Raw genomic sequence first — 18,924 nt, forward strand, 5'->3', positions numbered from 1 at the left:
TCTCCATAAAGAAAAAAAGACAATAAATTATAAGAAAAATAAATCTTTAGGAAAAGTAATGGTTTTTTGCAGGCCAGAGAAAGAGCTGAGCTATAACAAGTTTTTCAACCTTGATTCTAAGTGTACTTCTAGAAGAAATGTCCTATTCTGCAGTGCAGAGTATGCTCTTGTCATCTTACTATCCAAATAAGATAACCATAATTAAAAGTGCTTGTCAGGATTTCCTGCTCTCCCTTCATACTCTCACATGTCTTCTTGCTTTTTGGGTCCAATTTTTACATATAGCCTCCAAACTTCTTTCACGTTCAAGACACTGAAAAAAAAAACCCACCCTAAAACCTACCTTAAAGTCTCAGTAATTCTTCTATATCCCATTTTTCTTTTCTTCTTGACATTTTAAAAAAATATCTTCTGACATATTAATAAATTATTACTTGTCTCCAGCAAGAATTGAAAAGCATTAGAGGCTAGTTAGGGTTGTGGGATTTATTGTCCTGAAGAGCTAAACTATTTGATTCCAGAGACTTGTGGTAGGAGAAGAAAGAGGCTATAATTGTTCTAAGCATCATCTTAACAGATGTGTGCACAATAGGCAGAAAGGTTATTCTCAGCAGTTGCCCCCTTGCAGGAGGAGAAGGTCTGAAGAGAAGGTACTGTGCTACTCAACAGAAAGCCTGCAGCACACCCCATTAGCTCCACAATAAAGTACTTGGTATCATAGATCTCTGCTGTGAAAAAAAAGAGATCACCAACATACTGCAAGCAGAAGATGAAAAGCAAAGGAAGATAAGAAAAAGAAATGAACCCTCCAAACCCCTAGCTAATTAAATGCATTATTGAAAAAACTCAACAGGAACGATTGGTTGTGTATATTACAACCATTGGTTCTATTACCAGCAGCAGTTAGTTGCTGCTTTGGGAACAAAAACATATTAGGAAATGGAACATCACACAGCTTTTATGAACGGTTTAGACTCTTTAAAGCTGCTTTTGTAACTAGTTTTCTAGTTCCTCTATTTCTGCTTCCTATTGTGAAATGCACTTCTGAAAACTGGTATTGCTGTTGGGGTATGAGATCAATTTGAATATGATGAACTAGCCCAGAACATAGGAAAAAGTGTTCAGGTCTAGGGAGGGAATAAAGCAAGCACATGAAGAAACAAGTAAAGCCTGAATCCTGAAGCACACATAGCACTTACTCACACAGGACTTTTAAATCTGTGGGTCATTTTTCAATTTCTAGAAAAGCAAGCAGTTTAGACAAGGAACAAATAACTTCCAAAATATTTTTCTAACATTGAATGTCAAATCCACCAGCTAACATTTGGTCCACCTGAGACTGAGTTCAGTGATAGATATTGAAGCTAGAAATGTGCAGAAAATGAACAGATACCCTTAAGCTCCAAAGCCTCCCCAGGGACAGCGCATGGGCAGTGGGAGCCATAAATATGTGCTAATAGAGGCAGAGGACTGACAAGATGCAAGACTTATACCTGCAGCAGTTAAATTCCATCTTGAAAAGAGAGCAGAAATACCCCTTACAGTGAGCAGCCACAACCACACTGCATGAGGAGGTGATTATAAAATGGTCCCTTCACCTACTGGTTACTGCAGTTTCTGGTAGCAATGATAACTGCCTCCACTTTTTACTGAAGCAAAACCTGCTGCTTGCTGCTGTAGCTGCCTACAGCTGGACTACTGAAAGACACTTAGCTAATATATCTACTTAGAGGGAGCTGCATTTTAGCCCTCATTCTTTTACTATGTATGTTCCCTTCGAAATGAACTTGAGATACAGTGAGTGTTTTCCTATTAAGAGATATGGCTGCACGGCAACAACAATAACAACAAAAGCCCAAAAGCAATGATTCCCTTTGCATCTACAGTGTCAAAAACTCCCAAAACCATTATGTAGGAGAAATTGTCTAAAATACACTCAAAAGCATAAACCAGAGGGGAATAAAATACTGGGAGAGGAGACGACAAGGTAGTAGATTAAAAATTTCAAGAACTCTTGTTTTCCTAATAAACCTTTTGGGAGAGATGTAGCTGTTAGCAGAATAATTTATTTCACAGGAGGAAAAATATTTAAAATTTGCACTGCCAGTCCAGAGATCTGATAATCCACAAGAATGTGTTATTTGCTCTTTTAACCATGCTAGAATTTGGAGGTAAATATGCTTTCAGAAAAAGGTATGTAATAAACTGCAGCTAATTGTTACTTTACACTATAAATGTCACTGACTGCAGGCAAGGGAACATCTCCCATAAATGGAATAAATTTTTTTCCTACTCAATAAGGCAATATGCCCAAGATTCTGTCAAAAGGAGTTTGCAGGTGCATCATTATGTGACCAAGTTTTCATGATTGTTCAGTTCTGCTAGTCTCCCAAGTAACTCCTGGGAAGCTCATCACTGGTCAGCAGCTCTGCAAATCTGGACACTTCCTTAGGTGACCAGGTGTAGGCTAAGGAGTCTTGAGATTGAATCCTCCTTTTTCAGAATGCAACATATCTTCATCTTTCTATCTAAAATAGTCAGCTTACTATAGAGAAAAGGCAGAGATCCCAGTTGTGCTGACTTAGCCAACCAGCAAGATAAACTGCTGGTTCAGTATTTTTTATAATTCCATGACCACACAGCAGTACAGCTGTTGCTGAATCATCTTCACCTTCCCAAATGAGCTGGTTTCTGGAATGGAAGGTAATTTGAAGATCTGCTCAATTGCTGATAATCTGATTTGTCAGGGGCAGTCTTCACCATGTGCTTGTTGAATACTTATGGTATAGCGTGCATTGAACTTTCACTCATGGTTCCAGGAGCTCTTAAGGATTTAATACCTCTGTGAAGTCCAGAAAAAAAGTCTGCTAAAACTTCAAAAACTCAGGCAAAGATTATGCATTTTTTCTCCCTCAAAATAGGTGTAGACATTTGTCTTCTATTGTAATATATATACTTAACTTTAAAGGTTTACACAAGAGCATTTTCATAGGCACAGTATGTGTATTCCTATTATATGAACAATTTTGATATCTGAGATAAAGCTGAAGTCAACGTATCACTACACCATATGGGCCCACTGCTCACCACTAGCTGTCAAAATGCATACAGATCAGTCTTTTGTATTTCTAGGTCTCAAGAAAATAATGATGAAAGAGAATCAGGTCACATAACCTGGAAGTCTTCTAAATGCTTTATGAAGTCCTCCAAAGTCTGTTCCAGAAACTAAAGAGCATTGAGGGTAAAAGGTACCCCAGTGTCATCCACCTGTTCACTTTTCCTGAAGTCTCCTCCAGGCCTGTCACTGTAAGAATTAGCACACTAAAAAGCAACAACATTTGTACTGGCAAAACCTGGCCACTAATGCTTTGGTGTTATTTATTAATTGCTAGTTTCTAGTTGTCATACACATTTTGTGCACTAAATAATCTCAATGAAATAAATAAAATCCCCGTAATGAGCTGAAAAAAACCCCATGTTTTTGCCTTTTCCCCTTTATTTAATTTGAATTCATATTTAATTCCAATGTTGAGTGTAATGACATTTGAAAAGCACTTTCTAACTTTAGCCTTACAAGTATTAATTAGTACATAATATTCAACAGGGCTATATTGTAATTATACAGCTATGCTGGATTTCCTGATAAAATCTTCCTTACAAATGTCTCTTTCCTTGGAAAAAATATAAATAAACAAAGTTGTGGATGGCTTACCACTGAGGCTGGTTCCCTATAGGTATGTTAGACTAGCAAGGATGCCTGAGGCTATGGTTACTCTCATGGAAGAATCCTCTGTCCCAGTCTTAGACCTTATTTTGACAATTCTTTCATTGTAGTAGATTCAGAGATTGCACAGAGAGAAGCCAACTGCTTGCAGAGGCAGTAATGGCCTCATACTCAGCTGAGAAAAGATACCAATTTGTAAGTGAGAAATTCTACTAGAATTTAATTCACAAGCAAATGGAATTGTTTGTTTTCTCCAAACACTAGTTTTAACCCAGGCTTCAGAACACACCATGCATATCAGATATATCTGAGTTGCAGCCAGTCTGCCAATTCTTCTTTTGGCCTTTTGCAACAATACCACCTTATAATGCTTACCCCCAAAAAACCAGTATGCAGCAACACTGCTCAACAGTAAGTCACCTCAGATATACTCAAATGGGTTAATCAGGAATGAGATACAAATTTAAAATGTGCTTTTCATTATTTCCTACTTAGATGGATTGTCAATAAGAAACAGATCTGACTGAATCCTGTTAGCTTGACATTTCTGGAAAATGCTGCTTATATAGCAAGCTGAAATGCTTTATTGGGACAAATCCTGCCTAGTGCAGCTACTGGCAACGTAGAGGCTTTCTGCTGTATCCTTTGCTCTGGAAAAACACAGCTTTCTCTCATTACCAGCCAAAGGACAGCACAGTGAATAGTAATTGGCTGATTTTCAAGCACAAACTGAATCCTACCTGCTTTGAGCTAGCCAGTCAGCCAGCCCTGCTGCCTGCACACTGCTATATGTGAAAATTGGCTTTCAGAAAATGAAATGTTCAAAGTGCTTTCAAGTCCCATTAGCTTTCAACAAGGCTTAGATTACTAAGTGACTGTGGAGCATGCGGAAATTTTATGTATAGCTCCCATGAGACTGACCAGTGCTTTGGCTGGCTTTCTATACCACCTACTCCTATATTTAAGGAGTCAGCACTAGATCTCTTACAGGAAGAAGAATAGGAGAAGATTGACCTGTAAATTCTCTATCTCTTTCGAAAAATAAAAAGAAAAAAAAAACCATTGTTATTTACAATGTACAGTAGTGGGGAGCCAGAGTCTCACTGTTTTATGAAATAATGCAACTGTTTCACAAATAGCTAAAATAAAAAAAACCTCCATTCTGAATTCCCAGTTTAATATAGAAATACTTAAAAATATTATCTTTAGAGCAATGATAAAACTGATTACTCCAGAGATTTCTTCCTTTAAAATTGCTCATTTCATGAAAGTAGATAATTAGTTTGAAAATGCATATTTTCTAAATGTATGTATATTCACATACACATCAGCTGTTGGCTAGAGCTGGATCATTTCTCTTGTTGGCATTTCCTCTGCTCCTGTTCTGCAATGATTCTGTGGCTAGTCAGATGGAGGAATGTGGTATTTATTCTCTGGAATATCATATGGCATTTTCTTTATTGATACAGATCCAACTGGGCCAGAACAGTGCCCATCTCAATGCATTATTTTGCCTTCATTATGGTACTATCTAGAAATCCCAGTCTGGGACTGGAGCTCCATTGAGCAGAAGTGCCTTACATACAAAATTCCCCATAATGCACAAAGGTGTTCATGCCCCTAACAGTCATAAGAAGCCAAACACACCTCGAAAGACAGCAGAAGTAAGGTAGGCTTTGAAAGACCTGAACAGTCTTGGTACAATACACAGCAACCACAACATGACAGCTTCTACCATTCCTGAATAATCTTACCTGTTCCTGCTCCATGTTAGTATTTCCACCATTTTCAGAAACAAGTCATTGCTGAACTTATTTTAAAGGCTGTGACCACACTTTATTTGTGCACTCTTGACAGGTGCTATTTAAGACATTTTTATACCACTACAGCTAATGCTGCTAGCTAAGTTTCCATCTAATAAAGTGTTACACACTTATTGATTGACATTTCTCCACTGTTAGATTTCCAATACTAGCTCAGTTTGTTCTATCTGAACAAAATAAAATGAAAATGTCATATGGTTTTCCAAAGAATAAACAGCACATTTCCACAACACCGTTTGACTACTCACAGAAGTACTGCAGCAGTAACAGAGGAACTGGCAGCAGCAGAAATTGTCCAGATTTAAACAGTTAGCCTGAGATGAGACAAAGCCGAATGCGATAAAAGCAGCGTACATAATACTACTGTCCATTCATAAACCCTTATGCCACTCAAGAGAGCAGCTTTTTCTGATCTTAAGTGCAGGAAACTAAAAAACCAAACAACTACATCAAAAAGAGTTTAGTTGTAGTTGAATATTGTTCATCCAGTCTAACTGAAGAACTCTTTCTTTCATATGATGTGCCTGCCCAACAGCAGAGATGTTAAATGGCCTGTTCCTCTCATTAACATTTTCTCAGACTGTGTAAATCCAGCATCTTCCAAATTCTGAATTACATGTAGCACTCCTGGGGATTAGGAATTCCCTAGTGAAGGCTATGTGGGATACCTGAGTCATGCCACAGCCTTGAATCTTTACCTTGCAGCTTTTAAGACAGCACTGCTAGACAGTGGCTTGCAGAGAGTGTACTCCAGGTTTTTCTTCTAAGAAACAGGAAAGCTCTGAATAAGTAATTGTACCTAGAGGCCTTGATGTATTTTCCAATGGAGTGTACTGGCTACAGAGAAGTAAGTCTCACTCATACATGGACCTTCTTTCACTCCATATACTACAGATATTTTAATTGCTTAATTAGAGTCAAGCACGTGGGAAGAACTATGGGTGACTCATCTGGGAACCTGAGACACAGGTATGAATACATCAGATGGGACAGCAGTGAGAGGCACTGGCTCTCTGCCTGAGGTCACGGCTCTGGCTGAAGGGTTACTCCAGGAGGCTTGAGACCATGGTTCAAACCTGAGCTGTCTTTGTGAGAGCAGTCCAACAGAGAGTTTCAGTTGCTGAATCAGTGTTTTCCACCAAGAAAGCTGTTTATGTTTCTAATTTGTGCATTCTTCTTAATAAGCATGATTTGCATCATGGAAATATGAATACCTATTAATCACTCATTCTAAATAGCTCATCTGAGCTTGGAAAGACTAACACATACAGATTTTTTTTTGTAAAAAACATGCTGCATCTAGCATTTCCAAAACAAAAATCTTAAGTAATTGACTTGTTGGACTGGGCTCTTCATATCAACTTGTAATGCAGAATCAATTTTGATGATGGATGAGAAGTTTAAGATCATTTTATCCCCTTCAGTAGAAGGTTCCTTAGGGAATGGACAAAAGAACCTAATTAGTCTTTTGCATTTCTACTTTCTGTTACCATGTTGAGTCAATCATAAGCATCAGATTGTAATAGAATCATCACTATTCTCTAGCTCAAAAATATGAGTTCATTTTGGCTACTTGTTTATTTTATTTTTCCCCAAGGACCTTATTGTGAAGGAATGTTGCTCATGCCTGTAAGTAAGATATTCAGATGCTGTATTTTTTAATCTTGTACTGTGAGTTTAAGTGCATTAACACGAACACTTTACCTAGATGAACAAACAAGATAATTTAGTCTACATTAACACATAAGTAAAAATGCTTGGAAAAAACTTCTGTCGCAGTTGATTGTCCTGATAAGTATCTCATGAGTGAGACATATCACTCACAATGTATTTTGATATTTAAGGGTAGAGAATATTGGTACATTTATTTCTTCCTCACAGAAATAGTCAGTATCTAACTGACTTCCTCACAGTCATTAGTCAGATCAAGATATGTACAAAAGCCATTAAAAACAGATGTTATTTGATATTTTTAAATGATATTTTTCTTTTCAATGTCAAGATAATTACGATCAAAAATCAAATCTATGTAACCAAAACCTCACTATTATTTATTGTTATTTTTAGGGACCACCTAGTTATTTTTACCACTTTGAGTAGGAAAGGGCAATGTTAATTTTTCAATTCTGTTTTTTCATTATATTTTGTGGGAGATTGCAGTATTTGATGTATACTGTGAACAAGGAATACCATTCTAACATGTCAAGTGTATTTGTTCTCAGTATAGACACAATACATGAACGTGCTTGCAACAGAATGAGATTTAGAAACAGCAGAGGGAATCTCCAGTCTACATCTGAATATGCAACTGCATGGAAGAATACAGACGGACAGGGAAAGAAATTAATCTAATAAGCCTTTATCTTTTTTTTCTGTTTTTAAAGGCAGTGCTTCAAAATCACCTGGGCTGTCATGTGCATAGGTGGCCATATCAACACAGAGATTTCAGTTGCCACCAAAGGATATAAAAGAGAGAAAAAATGACAGACTTCAAAGATTTGGATATGATTACAAGACAAAAAACCAAACAAAAACAATCAACCAAAACCCACACAAATACAAAAAAAAACCCAACTCCCCAAAAAAACCAAACCACCCAAAACCACCAAAAAAAGCCATCCCAGTTTATTTGCTTCTTGATACATTTGTTTCTGAAATACATTTTGTTTCATAAACTTGCTACACTACCTTTTTTTAATCTAGGAGATGAGAAGACCAAAAGCCTTCTTCCTCCAGACTGCTGAAGACCATCTGGTGAATAAACTTCACAGAAAAAAAGATGCCCTGACTATATGATTTTTATGACAAACTGCATTTCTTGGCCTTTTTTCTGCTTTAGCACTAGGCTTCACTGATTAACAGGTGTGTTAACAGGTCTCTGTCTAGCACCTCTGGCTGCTAGGTACTCCCCCCACCAAGCCAAATTTATGACTGATTTTTTTGTCAAAGATGGAAAACTACTCATGATACATCAGCTTTTCATTATCTGCCTTCCTCTGAAATACAGACATGCAGGTGAATTTGTACAGCTGATGCTGCATACACCTTCCTTGAACAAAAAATGGATTCTAGTGCATAATACAGGCAGGCAATTAGTAGTCAGAGCAACACTAATAGATGGTCACCTTTATAATGTTCTTTTCTGAAAGTGTTTGGTTCACAAGGACAGTGTGCTCAGTTCTTGAGTTTCAGAAAGATGACAATTTCCCTGTTTGCAGAATATATTTTAAGTTACATATTTTTGAAGAAGAAAAATATACTACTTTTCACACAATCTTTTATTTTCTACATAACAACCAAGAAACATTTTCCTTTTGCCTTATTTGCCCCTAATTATTTACTGAAGACTCTCATTTCTCTTACTTCTTTATTCTGATATGCAAAGATCTGTTGTAACTTTTCTAGTCTGATTTTCACAACACAGAATTCGGACCAAGATCTTGTCTTTGAGACAGGGATCTATATATGCTCTGAAGTCCTTTGTGTCTGATTTACTGCAGCTCAGTCTGTGTGGGGAAGAGGATAGGAAGAATTGCTTTTTCTTCCTCTATGGCTTTGACAATGGACTAGAGAAAAATCATCATTTTCTCAAACTTGCTTTACAAGCCACATTGACAAGCAAGTGAAAGAACAGCCTGCATGGGATTCCGGAATTTATACTGGCAAATAAATACTAAATAATTATTTATATAATATCTAGAGCTTGTTTGTACTTTCAGAGAACTTCCAAAGCTGTATGAAAGGTGGGCATGTATTACATGCAAAATGTAGACCAACATGTGAAAAATGCAAGTGCCTTCACCTAGCAATGAACCTATCAGCAGTTTTCTAACATTGCTCCAATTTCACTTGCTCTGTACACAAAGATCCAGGGAAAGGAAACACCGCAACAAAGCCTAAATCAACTTTGTATCAGAAAACCACGCTAGCTCTGCATTTACAACCTTCCACCTGAATGGGGGGTCTCATTCCCTGCACAAATAGAACTACCACACAGCTGATTATGACAAAGACACAAAAATACAGAAATTATGAAAATGGTGAAAGACAGCTGCTCTGACAGTTACCACTAAATCCTCATATTACAAATGAAGAGGCAGAGAGAAACTCTGATATTCTCATGCACCACAAAGTAGAAACTTGTAAAAAGCATTGACTTTGATGGTTACTAGTTTTTAGTATACACTGTTTCTTTTTGTCCTCAACAGGAGTAAAAGTACAAATTTCTAACAGATACTCAAACATAATAGTAATCATGAGTCTTTGGTGGGTAATGGTAGCAAGTGAGCTAAGGTGAATTCACCATATGGCTTCACAATATCAACTGCAGATGGCACTTTCACACATAAAGGGTCTATTACCTCTGTATGTATTTAGGCAAGGGCAAAAAGTAACTTTTTAATTTGTCACCAGTATTGCAAAACAGGTGAACTTGGTTCTATAAAGCCTCATCTTTCTAAAGGGGGGCTGCAAATGGGCTCGTACCTCTGACTGAAGACAGATGGCTTCAACCACCTTTCTAATGTTTTGAAGATTAAGAAGTAAAGAATAGCAGCAAAACCAGTTGAATCTTCAATATTAATACAGGTACACAGAATTCAATCACTTAGTATATATATCAAGAAAACAGCCTGGCTGTTTTCAGACCCACATCCTGCCAAAAAATTACAGCATCTATGAAACTGAAAAATTGTGGGTAACTATTTTGCCTTGCTGTTATTTAATTCTCCCTGAAGTAATTTTTCACATGTTATTATTCATCTGAAGGCTAAAAAAGTAAAAGAAAAAGTTTCTTTGTAAAGAGAAGTGTGGAGCTTCCACACTGCTGTAGTTGTGACAACTTTTTGCGACATAAAAACAAAAAACATGCCAAGGAAGTTAAGAGTATTGTTATTTAATGCACTATTTCTGCTTCAGATGCCTAAAAGGGAAGTTTCAGTTTGAAAGAAAATGTGTTTTTGTTTCTGAAAAGCCTTATTAAAATGTTCACACAGCACACAGAGTTGTGTGTGGAAGAAAGACAAGTATTTTGCAGAAAAGAGAAGGAATATGAAAGGGGTTATTAGAGAGGCAACGTTATGCTGTTGGTAGTGAAGACTGTAAACATTTTCCTTGTAAATATTTATTTTCAAAAGTTTCTAACTTATACCTAAAATGTCCTCCTGACTGAAACTTGGCTTGATGTCTGTCTCCATAATAAGCAATACAAAAAGCAATTTTGCATCTGCTTTACAACTGGATACAGAAGAAAAAAAAGAGGCTGAAAGGCTATACTGCGACATTGCATCTAAAATTGTTTTCTTTTCAAGAATAACTTTTTACAGTCATTAAGATATGCTCTGAGGTATTTCCACAAAACATCTCAGATCCAACTGCTCTGCATGCTGCAGAAAGCAGAGACAACAAGAACTGTGGCCAGCATTCAAAAGTCTGAGATGCACAAAAGAACATACTTTATATGTAAAGACATGCAGCCTGCATGTGAGATATTTGCTGTTTCACACGACTGACCTGCTTGAAAACCTGCCCTGGTGGAAATGGCCATGAGTGATGCTGTAGAACTGCGCTAACATTCATTTGTCACTCATCATTTACAGCTGCTGGTGCTGTGGAGGAGGAAGCATCCAAAACCCTTGACAGAGACTCACTAAAAAAGCTACAACATAGCTCAGTAAACTACGTGAGCTTCAGGAGACACAGAACAAATAAGTACAAAGCCAATTATTTTTTCCCTGCTCAGTAATCAAGGTGAGACATGCTAGATCAGAAGTCATACAATAGTCAGAATACCCAGCACTGTGTTTAAGAATAAGCACTGTACAGATATTCAACCTAATGCTCTCACTGAAGGACCGGGTTAAAATTCATTGATTACCTAACTTCTGTAAAAATATAACTTTAAGCTGCCAGTAAATTGAGCAGATCATACAAGAGCTCAATATTCTCCTATACAAAGAAGAATTATATCTATGGGAACAAGGGATATATAAAGCAAAATAATGAGTTTTAAATTGCACCAGCCTGCTGGTTCTGCATGACCCAGTATGCTGGCTTTTGACGAGGGATTCTTTTTAATCATGGTGACTCAGTTGCAGATCCCATCTGTTGATGCCAATTACAGCAGATCACCAAAAGTCTTTATCAGCTGTAAATTCAGTCTACTACTCACATTATACTTATCACATAAAGGAAAATTGATATTAATTTAGTAATTGAAATTGCACACTCTGAATGTATTACTCTTAAAAGCTGAAGTAAAATAATTTTTGATATTTAGTTGAGAAAGCCTCCATTAAGAAATTATTTTAAAAAACATTTCCATCCCTAATTCAAGGTAGCAGCAGGATACTGTGAATGCCAAGGTGGAAAGCTAACAGTCTGCATGTCAGACTCCGGTTAGTATGGAAGACAGTAACACTTCAATAAACAGGTGATTAGGCAACTCCCAGCTCTGTTAAAAGCAGTCTATTACAAACTGATTAAATTTGCCACTTCTTCACTTCAAACAATTATATTTGCTCATTAACACTTGATATGTTGAATGCAGCATAAGAACATAGGAAAATTAAATATCAATCATTCTAACTCCTCAGAGATTTAAAACTGACTCACATAATGATATTTTCCTTCAAAGAACAATAGGCATGTGCACCTGTGAAAGCTGCTGTGGAGGAGAAAAGGGAAGATGAGAAAAGTTATTTAAAGATTGATGAAAAGTAGATATCAAGGGAATTAAGCATGCAGCTTAACTCTTGTGCAGCACTGATGTGTTCGTACATACCTGATGCAAGTGTGTTGTAAAACAGAGCATGAACATCGCTGGCCACAGTGCAAGCTGTGGCACATGACATGCTTGTTACTAAGGCTGACCTACAATAGAATCATAAAGTATCCTGGGACCTACAAGGACCATCAAGTCCAACTCCTGGCCCTGCATACATCAGCCCAAGAATCCCACCATGTGCCTGAGAGTGTTGTCCAAATGCACCCTGAACTCTGTCTGGTAAGCTTGGCGCTGTGACCATTTCCCTGGAACATACAGAGGCATAGTCTGACATGTGACACAAATGTGTTTCTTTCATGGTTAATGTTGAGTCCTAAAGGAGTTCTGGAGATTATTCCCAGTTACACTTTATCACCTTTGCGAAACACAGAGACTGCATCTTACTGGAAGTGTACTTTGTCAGGAAGCTTGGATACTGGAGAGTAACACTAACTAGTCTTTAAACAACTGCATCTATCAGGAGGCTGCAGAGAACCATGAAAAGCAGAAGAGTATTTTTAATCCTATTGTGATGATGGGAAAGCTGAGATTGAGGAAGGAAAATAAACTTTCTCATGATTCTTCATCAGGTCACAGACAGAACCAGACAGAACACATAAACTTTTGAGATCAGTGTTCTTCATTCCTACAAAGTAGAGGTACAAACTTGCTTTCCAACTGACCTTAAGAAGTAACACACGTTAAAGATGTAAACCACAAAAAACATCACAACCAGATAATTTTGAGCTTGCTGTAAATTGCATGCTCACTTTTAAATTAATGTTACATTTTTCAGAGAATCTGTTTCTTAGTCATTACACCATGCGAGGAAGGGGTTAGGCCTCCCCATGTGCACTTAGCTGCACCTACAGAGAAGACATTGATGTTACACAACCCCAAAACTGACAGCTGCAACAGTCATATATTCTTTGCATCTTGGAAGAACATTAGCTTCTACTCCTCTTATTCTCTTTCTTGACTAGGTACTTCTTGACACCATATGAGGAAAAAATATGAGACTTGCTGGTGGATCTGGTAAACAGACCTTCGGCACATTATTAATATATAATTACATACTTGGTTTTAAGTCCTGAAAGTACAAAACTTCAAGCTTGGTATTTGCTATTCAAGTATTATGATGATTGTGATAAAAATGATGATAAATTACAATAAACATTCCGATAAAACAGTATTTAAACTTTAGGTGGGGACATATGAGAAAGATATCTGGGAGATCTGGTTAACTTCCTGATGAAAACTTATTGCAAACTACAAGGTAAAAGCCAACTGTTTCTTTTTATTTTAGGTTTCAATTAAAAGTGAAAAACAACACCACCATTAGGTAAACATTAAATGGAACAAACAATTTATTCTTTGAAGAGAAGGGTGTAAAAGTCCAAAATTAATAAATCAAATGCTGCATTTTTGTTCCTGTCTTCCTATCTGGCTGAAACCAAGACAGTGGCTTGTCTGTAGAGACTGTGTGCTAAGGAACACGGTGGGTGGGCGGGCGGGCAGCAGAAGGGGAAGATGAAGCACATTTACATGGCTCATATTCTAAGATCACAAATTCTGAAAGTATACAACTTTGGTCTAGAAGTGTGATGCTGACACTAGTGAAGTTGCTCTGGAAATCTGTGCCCTGCCCCACAGTCATCTGACATAAAGCAGCACCACATTTGAGACTGTGGAGAGCTGAGGTACAGCAAGGTATAGACACGAAACCTCCCACTGGTTTAAGTGGGGACTGGAGGCAGCAGACTCTGGGAAACTTAAGAAACAACTTCAATCACAGCAAGATGCCGTATTTGACATGGTCAACATTTTATTTGCTTTGATTAAAAAACATTAAAAAAGTATGTGAGCTATAAATCCAACACATGTTAAGATTATTCTGAGCATATTATACTCAGTACTCCAGCTGGGTCCCTTAAAAATTTGAAATAACATCTGTGGGTGGACCTCAGCTTTCTCAGATCCATGAGCAGATGCAGGAAGCTCTGTCACAGACTACCTATTACAAAAAAGATTCCCTCCAATCAGTGGAGGAGCAATCAAATTTTCACACACACTATCGAAGCATAGGCAGGAGATTGGCATATTGTTCAATATTATGACTAAGTAGTCACAGAAGACTCATTCTTCCCATTTGTTCCAGCTCTGAACTTGACCAAAAAAATAAATAAGGACTGCATCAGAATGCAAAAATTATGTCTTTGAAGACAAGTACAAACTGAAAATTAATTTGTGTGTTGATAAAAGAATAGGCTCTTTTTCTAGAGCAAGCATTTAAATGACAGCCTGTAAAACTGTCTCTGTAGAACCCTGTGATGAATCCTCCTGCCAGTGTTTAGATGTCTTTTGCTCCTCTTCCAAAATCTGCTAGGCTAAAGAGTTTTGTATTTTAAGGACCTGGAGCCTAGTTATCATTGAACAGTTAAGAGAACATACATTTTCATGACACTGTTGTCTCTCTGAAGAGGGACAAAACATTTCTACCATGACTCATTTCTTTTTTCATGAGTAGAAAAATGCTGAGTAACTTCTTTGAAAAGGATGCATTTAGCTTTTTTACTCAAAACCTGTTTTAACACAAAGGTAAAGAAAGGACTGCTCACTTGAAATACCTGAAAATTTGGTAATAATTCAGTTTCCTCGCTTCTACCTAAGTGATTGAGCTGACTCTACCCTGGATATTGACTGTGGCAAGAATTCGTGTTAGAGAGAATAAACTGCAATCCAAGTACCAAAACCTCTTAGCCTCACATAACTGGAAGGAAAGGGTGAAAAACTTACCTTGTGTAGCAATGTAGTGATTTGGTCTATGATACCCCTAGAAAAATTGAAAGGAAAGAAAAAATCAGCAATTTGCACCTTGGCTATGTTCCTATGAGTGAAACTTCATTTAGGATAGCATTCAGTAAATGTCACAACAATACAAATAATGTATTAGATGCACAAGATCTTTTCAGTTGGGGAAAGGCAAGTGAGAAGGGAAACAAAAGCAAATGTGTTTTCTACAAAATGCTTAAGTTGCAGCCTTGTACATTAGGGGCTAGAAGTAATATGTTCTTTTGGTCCCTTGGCTCTGCTGAGAATGAACAGCATGAAATCCTTGCAGTTAGCGGCATCAGGTGCTCACAGAGTCTGAGATATTCCTTCACCTATTGCTGTTGACTGCAAAGCCTATCCCTTTTTAAACAGTAAAAGAATGTCAGATTTGCATTCAGCCTGGGGAAGGCAGGAGGGCACAGTGTTCACTCTGACCATGGTGGTTTGTTTATGTTTTACTTCTCAACAGTAAAAAAGACTGTAAGTCTTTGATTAAATCATTTGGTATGAACATACTTTTCCAAGAAGAACATAATACAACTCTGATGACAAGAGCAGCTTAATCACAAGTTGGCCAAGCAATAAAGACCAATACTCTATGCATTCTTTGCAACATGGAAAAGGTTGCCAAAATTTAATGATAGCATTTTTATAGTATTTGAATTTCTAATGTGATGGGAGTGTCACCAAATCTTTAGATCATGCACCAGTATGTTGATCAATCCAGTTGTAGGAGTGTTAATATTTGAATAATAATTATGATGCATTGTCAGTTATCAGCAGGAAGAACTTAAGGCTGTAGTACATATACCATTGCAAATTCTCTGTGAAATAGCAAGGGGATATGCAGTGATACAAGGTGGGAAAGAATCAAAACAACTGAAGATACTTTAAATATTACAGAAAGAATAACGTGAGTTACAGAACTGATTTCTTTACATGACACTGAAGCAAAATTTGGAAGTGAGAAGTGTTCACAGAGCTACAGAGTGGAGTTTCTTCCTGCTATGTGTTATCTAATCCTTAGTGCCTAGGATCAAACACTTCCATTTTACAGTGAAAAAAAGCACAGGAAGAAATACATCATAGCCATTGTGTCTATGATGGTGCCATTCCTTTATTAACGTGTTATACTGACAGCACGACAACTGCAGTAATAACTGCATGCAAGAGCAAAATTAAAGCTGCTTCTGTACTAGAAAAACCAGTGTTTCTAGCAGAAACCTGACTAGCAAATTATAAACAAACACGCTGTGTTTTGTGGCAGAGTTGTCTTTGGAGGATGCCTGCAGTCCTCCAAGCTTTGCAATGAAGCCATCTGCTGAGGCTAGAAAGGGTCACATTCTCTCCATCCTTTTGTACTCCATAAACAACAACAAAGAAGTTTCTATGCAGATATCTATCAGCATTTTATATGAAACTGTATAATCCAAATCTTTATTTCTCGTATCTCATAATATTTTAGAGTAAGATCCAAATCTGACACAAGAACATACTACTAGCCTAAAATGAGAACAATCCTGAATGATGGAAAAATGTGAAAGTGAATTCAGATCTAAGTCTCCAGTGTGAACTCTCCTTTCATGACAGATTACTCTCTTCAGAGATTACTGTGGCGTCTAACTAAATATATTTCCATATGTGCCTTCACTACTTGGTGACTGTGCTATTCTTTCAAACAGCAAGGGACTGAGCAGAAATCTGAGTTTAGTCTAATGATTCTTGAATGTGCTTATAAACATCAGTTACAAGAGATATCTTCAGAAAGTTCCCTCAGACTTCATATTGTTACAACTGAAGTACCTACTTTTCTTATATAGCTCTAACTCCTCCACATTCTGAGAAAAAATATCTGTTACATTCCTGTTTCATACTAGTAATTAAATTTGAACTGCAAAATCTGACACTATTTTTCAAAGATGTAACTGCCTAACAAGAAATCTTTAGCAGGCACAATTTCCTATGAAGCAGCAATTGTTTTACTTAGTCTAACATCCAGCACTCCATGTAAACAGTAAAATTACTAACTTTGCTATCCATAGACTTGTGGCTTTAGATAAATAATATTGGCTTTTTAATGATTTTCAATTCTACTTTTGAGCTCATTCTTTCAACCAGAAACACCTTGTCTCTTAAAGAACTTATTTTAATGTAAAACATTAAGTTAACATGATGCAGAATGAACAAAGAAGCCACTTTCAATAATTAAACAGCCTACATATTTAATGAAATGTCTTGCTTGCATTAGAAATACTGGTTAACAGCTGCAGAATATACTTTGAAGGCGACTTAAAAGTGCAGAGATGACAAGAGACTGCAAATCTCTGCATTAGGCATTACGGAGTTTTGTCACATTAATATGCAAACAGCTTTCTTTTAAATGTGGAATGATGCCAAGCTGTTGACAGAAAGGGAAAATAACATTTTGCTAGCCCATATAAGCACCAGCAGGCAAAGTAGCCATACAGTGTTCCTGGCAAGGTTTCAGTCTAGAGGCAGTTGGAAGAAATGACTCATTTCATTCCCTGACTGACAAACCTTTGAGGCTTTTCTCTTCCTTTAGTGCACACCTAGCTTCCAAAGGTAGCACCCTCCAGCGCTAAACAATGTTAGCAGCTGTTATTAGCTGTGGTATCTACTACAAATTGTGAAAAATGTGAGAATAATAAGAGTTCCCTCTTTGACTGAACACAACGTTAGGCTTGTTGACTACATCAGGATACGCACATCGATATAATTCCCATTGATGTAATCGGAACTTGTTTCCCCTTCAATAGGCTGCAGTCTCACTCGAGAATGATCATCTGAAAAGGGAATAATGGACAGGAAAAGAGTAATTAAAGACATATCCAGTAACACAAGCCTAATCAAAATATTCCTTTATAGTCAAACTAAAACCTTAGCAATTGCAAGTTCATGCTTATTTTGTTGAACATGAAAACTGTATCTACATTTAATTCTCATTTCAGTCATTCACAAGCTTTCCAAATCCCCTCTGGTTTTCAGTATGAGTTTCTTAAATCTTATAATGTGAAACCCATTACAATTATCACTTTTGCCTTGACCCCCTGCTTTTGTCAACAAAATAACATTAAGTTGTCAAAGGTTTACTCATTTGGAAATGCTTCTGCCAGTACTGAGGAGGAGCTGAAGTCATTCAAGACATAATGCCACCTCAGAGTTTTTGAAGGAAACTTGTTATCTTTTCAGTAAGAGAGAAAACAAAACACAGTAATGGCAAAACCCAAGCAGTAAGACAATGGCTGTGTCACTGAATTTTGCTCCACTGTGGTCATCTGTATCTATCCAGTCTTATAGGTAAAAGTTGAGTTAAGTTAAATTAGGGTATAGTTCAATTATATTGTATTAATTATGCTATATTAATTGTATTATGTTAAGGGGAGGCTGATTAGAATGTTCTAGGAGAAGGATCCAGGGTTAGGCGGAACAGTGGTCTGGCGGGGCAAGGCGAGGTCGAAGAGGGATTGGATGGAAGACCTGACCAATCATTCGAAGCCCTGCAGAAATGATTGGCCCAGAATGAACGGCCCGGGGCAGCCGCGGGCTCTCCACCAATGAGAAGCCTGGAAATGGACCAATCACCATGCGGATCCAAAATGGACCAATCCTGGACTCAAAGGGGGCTATAAATGGGGGGAGTTCGGTTGGGTTGGGGTTCTTCTTTTTGGATACTTGTTTTCTTTTGGGAAGAACTGAGTGCACTTGGGGTTAGCGCACTGTTTTGTTTTTTGGCTCGCTGTGTGGGTACCTGGGCTTATCCT

At 37.4% G+C, this 18,924-nt stretch overlaps 1 protein-coding gene across 1 annotated transcript in view; it reads right to left on the minus strand.

The window, feature by feature from the left end:
• PTPRM (protein tyrosine phosphatase receptor type M) overlaps positions 1–18,924 on the minus strand; it is a 442,005-nt gene that overhangs the window by 36,833 nt on the left and 386,248 nt on the right. The window contains 2 exon segments of the mRNA XM_030966307.1: positions 15,107–15,143; positions 17,870–17,946. Coding sequence (XP_030822167.1) covers positions 15,107–15,143; positions 17,870–17,946 — 114 coding nt within the window.

This window comes from Camarhynchus parvulus, chromosome 2 (assembly GCF_901933205.1).
Source record: "Camarhynchus parvulus chromosome 2, STF_HiC, whole genome shotgun sequence".
NCBI lineage: Eukaryota > Metazoa > Chordata > Aves > Passeriformes > Thraupidae > Camarhynchus > Camarhynchus parvulus.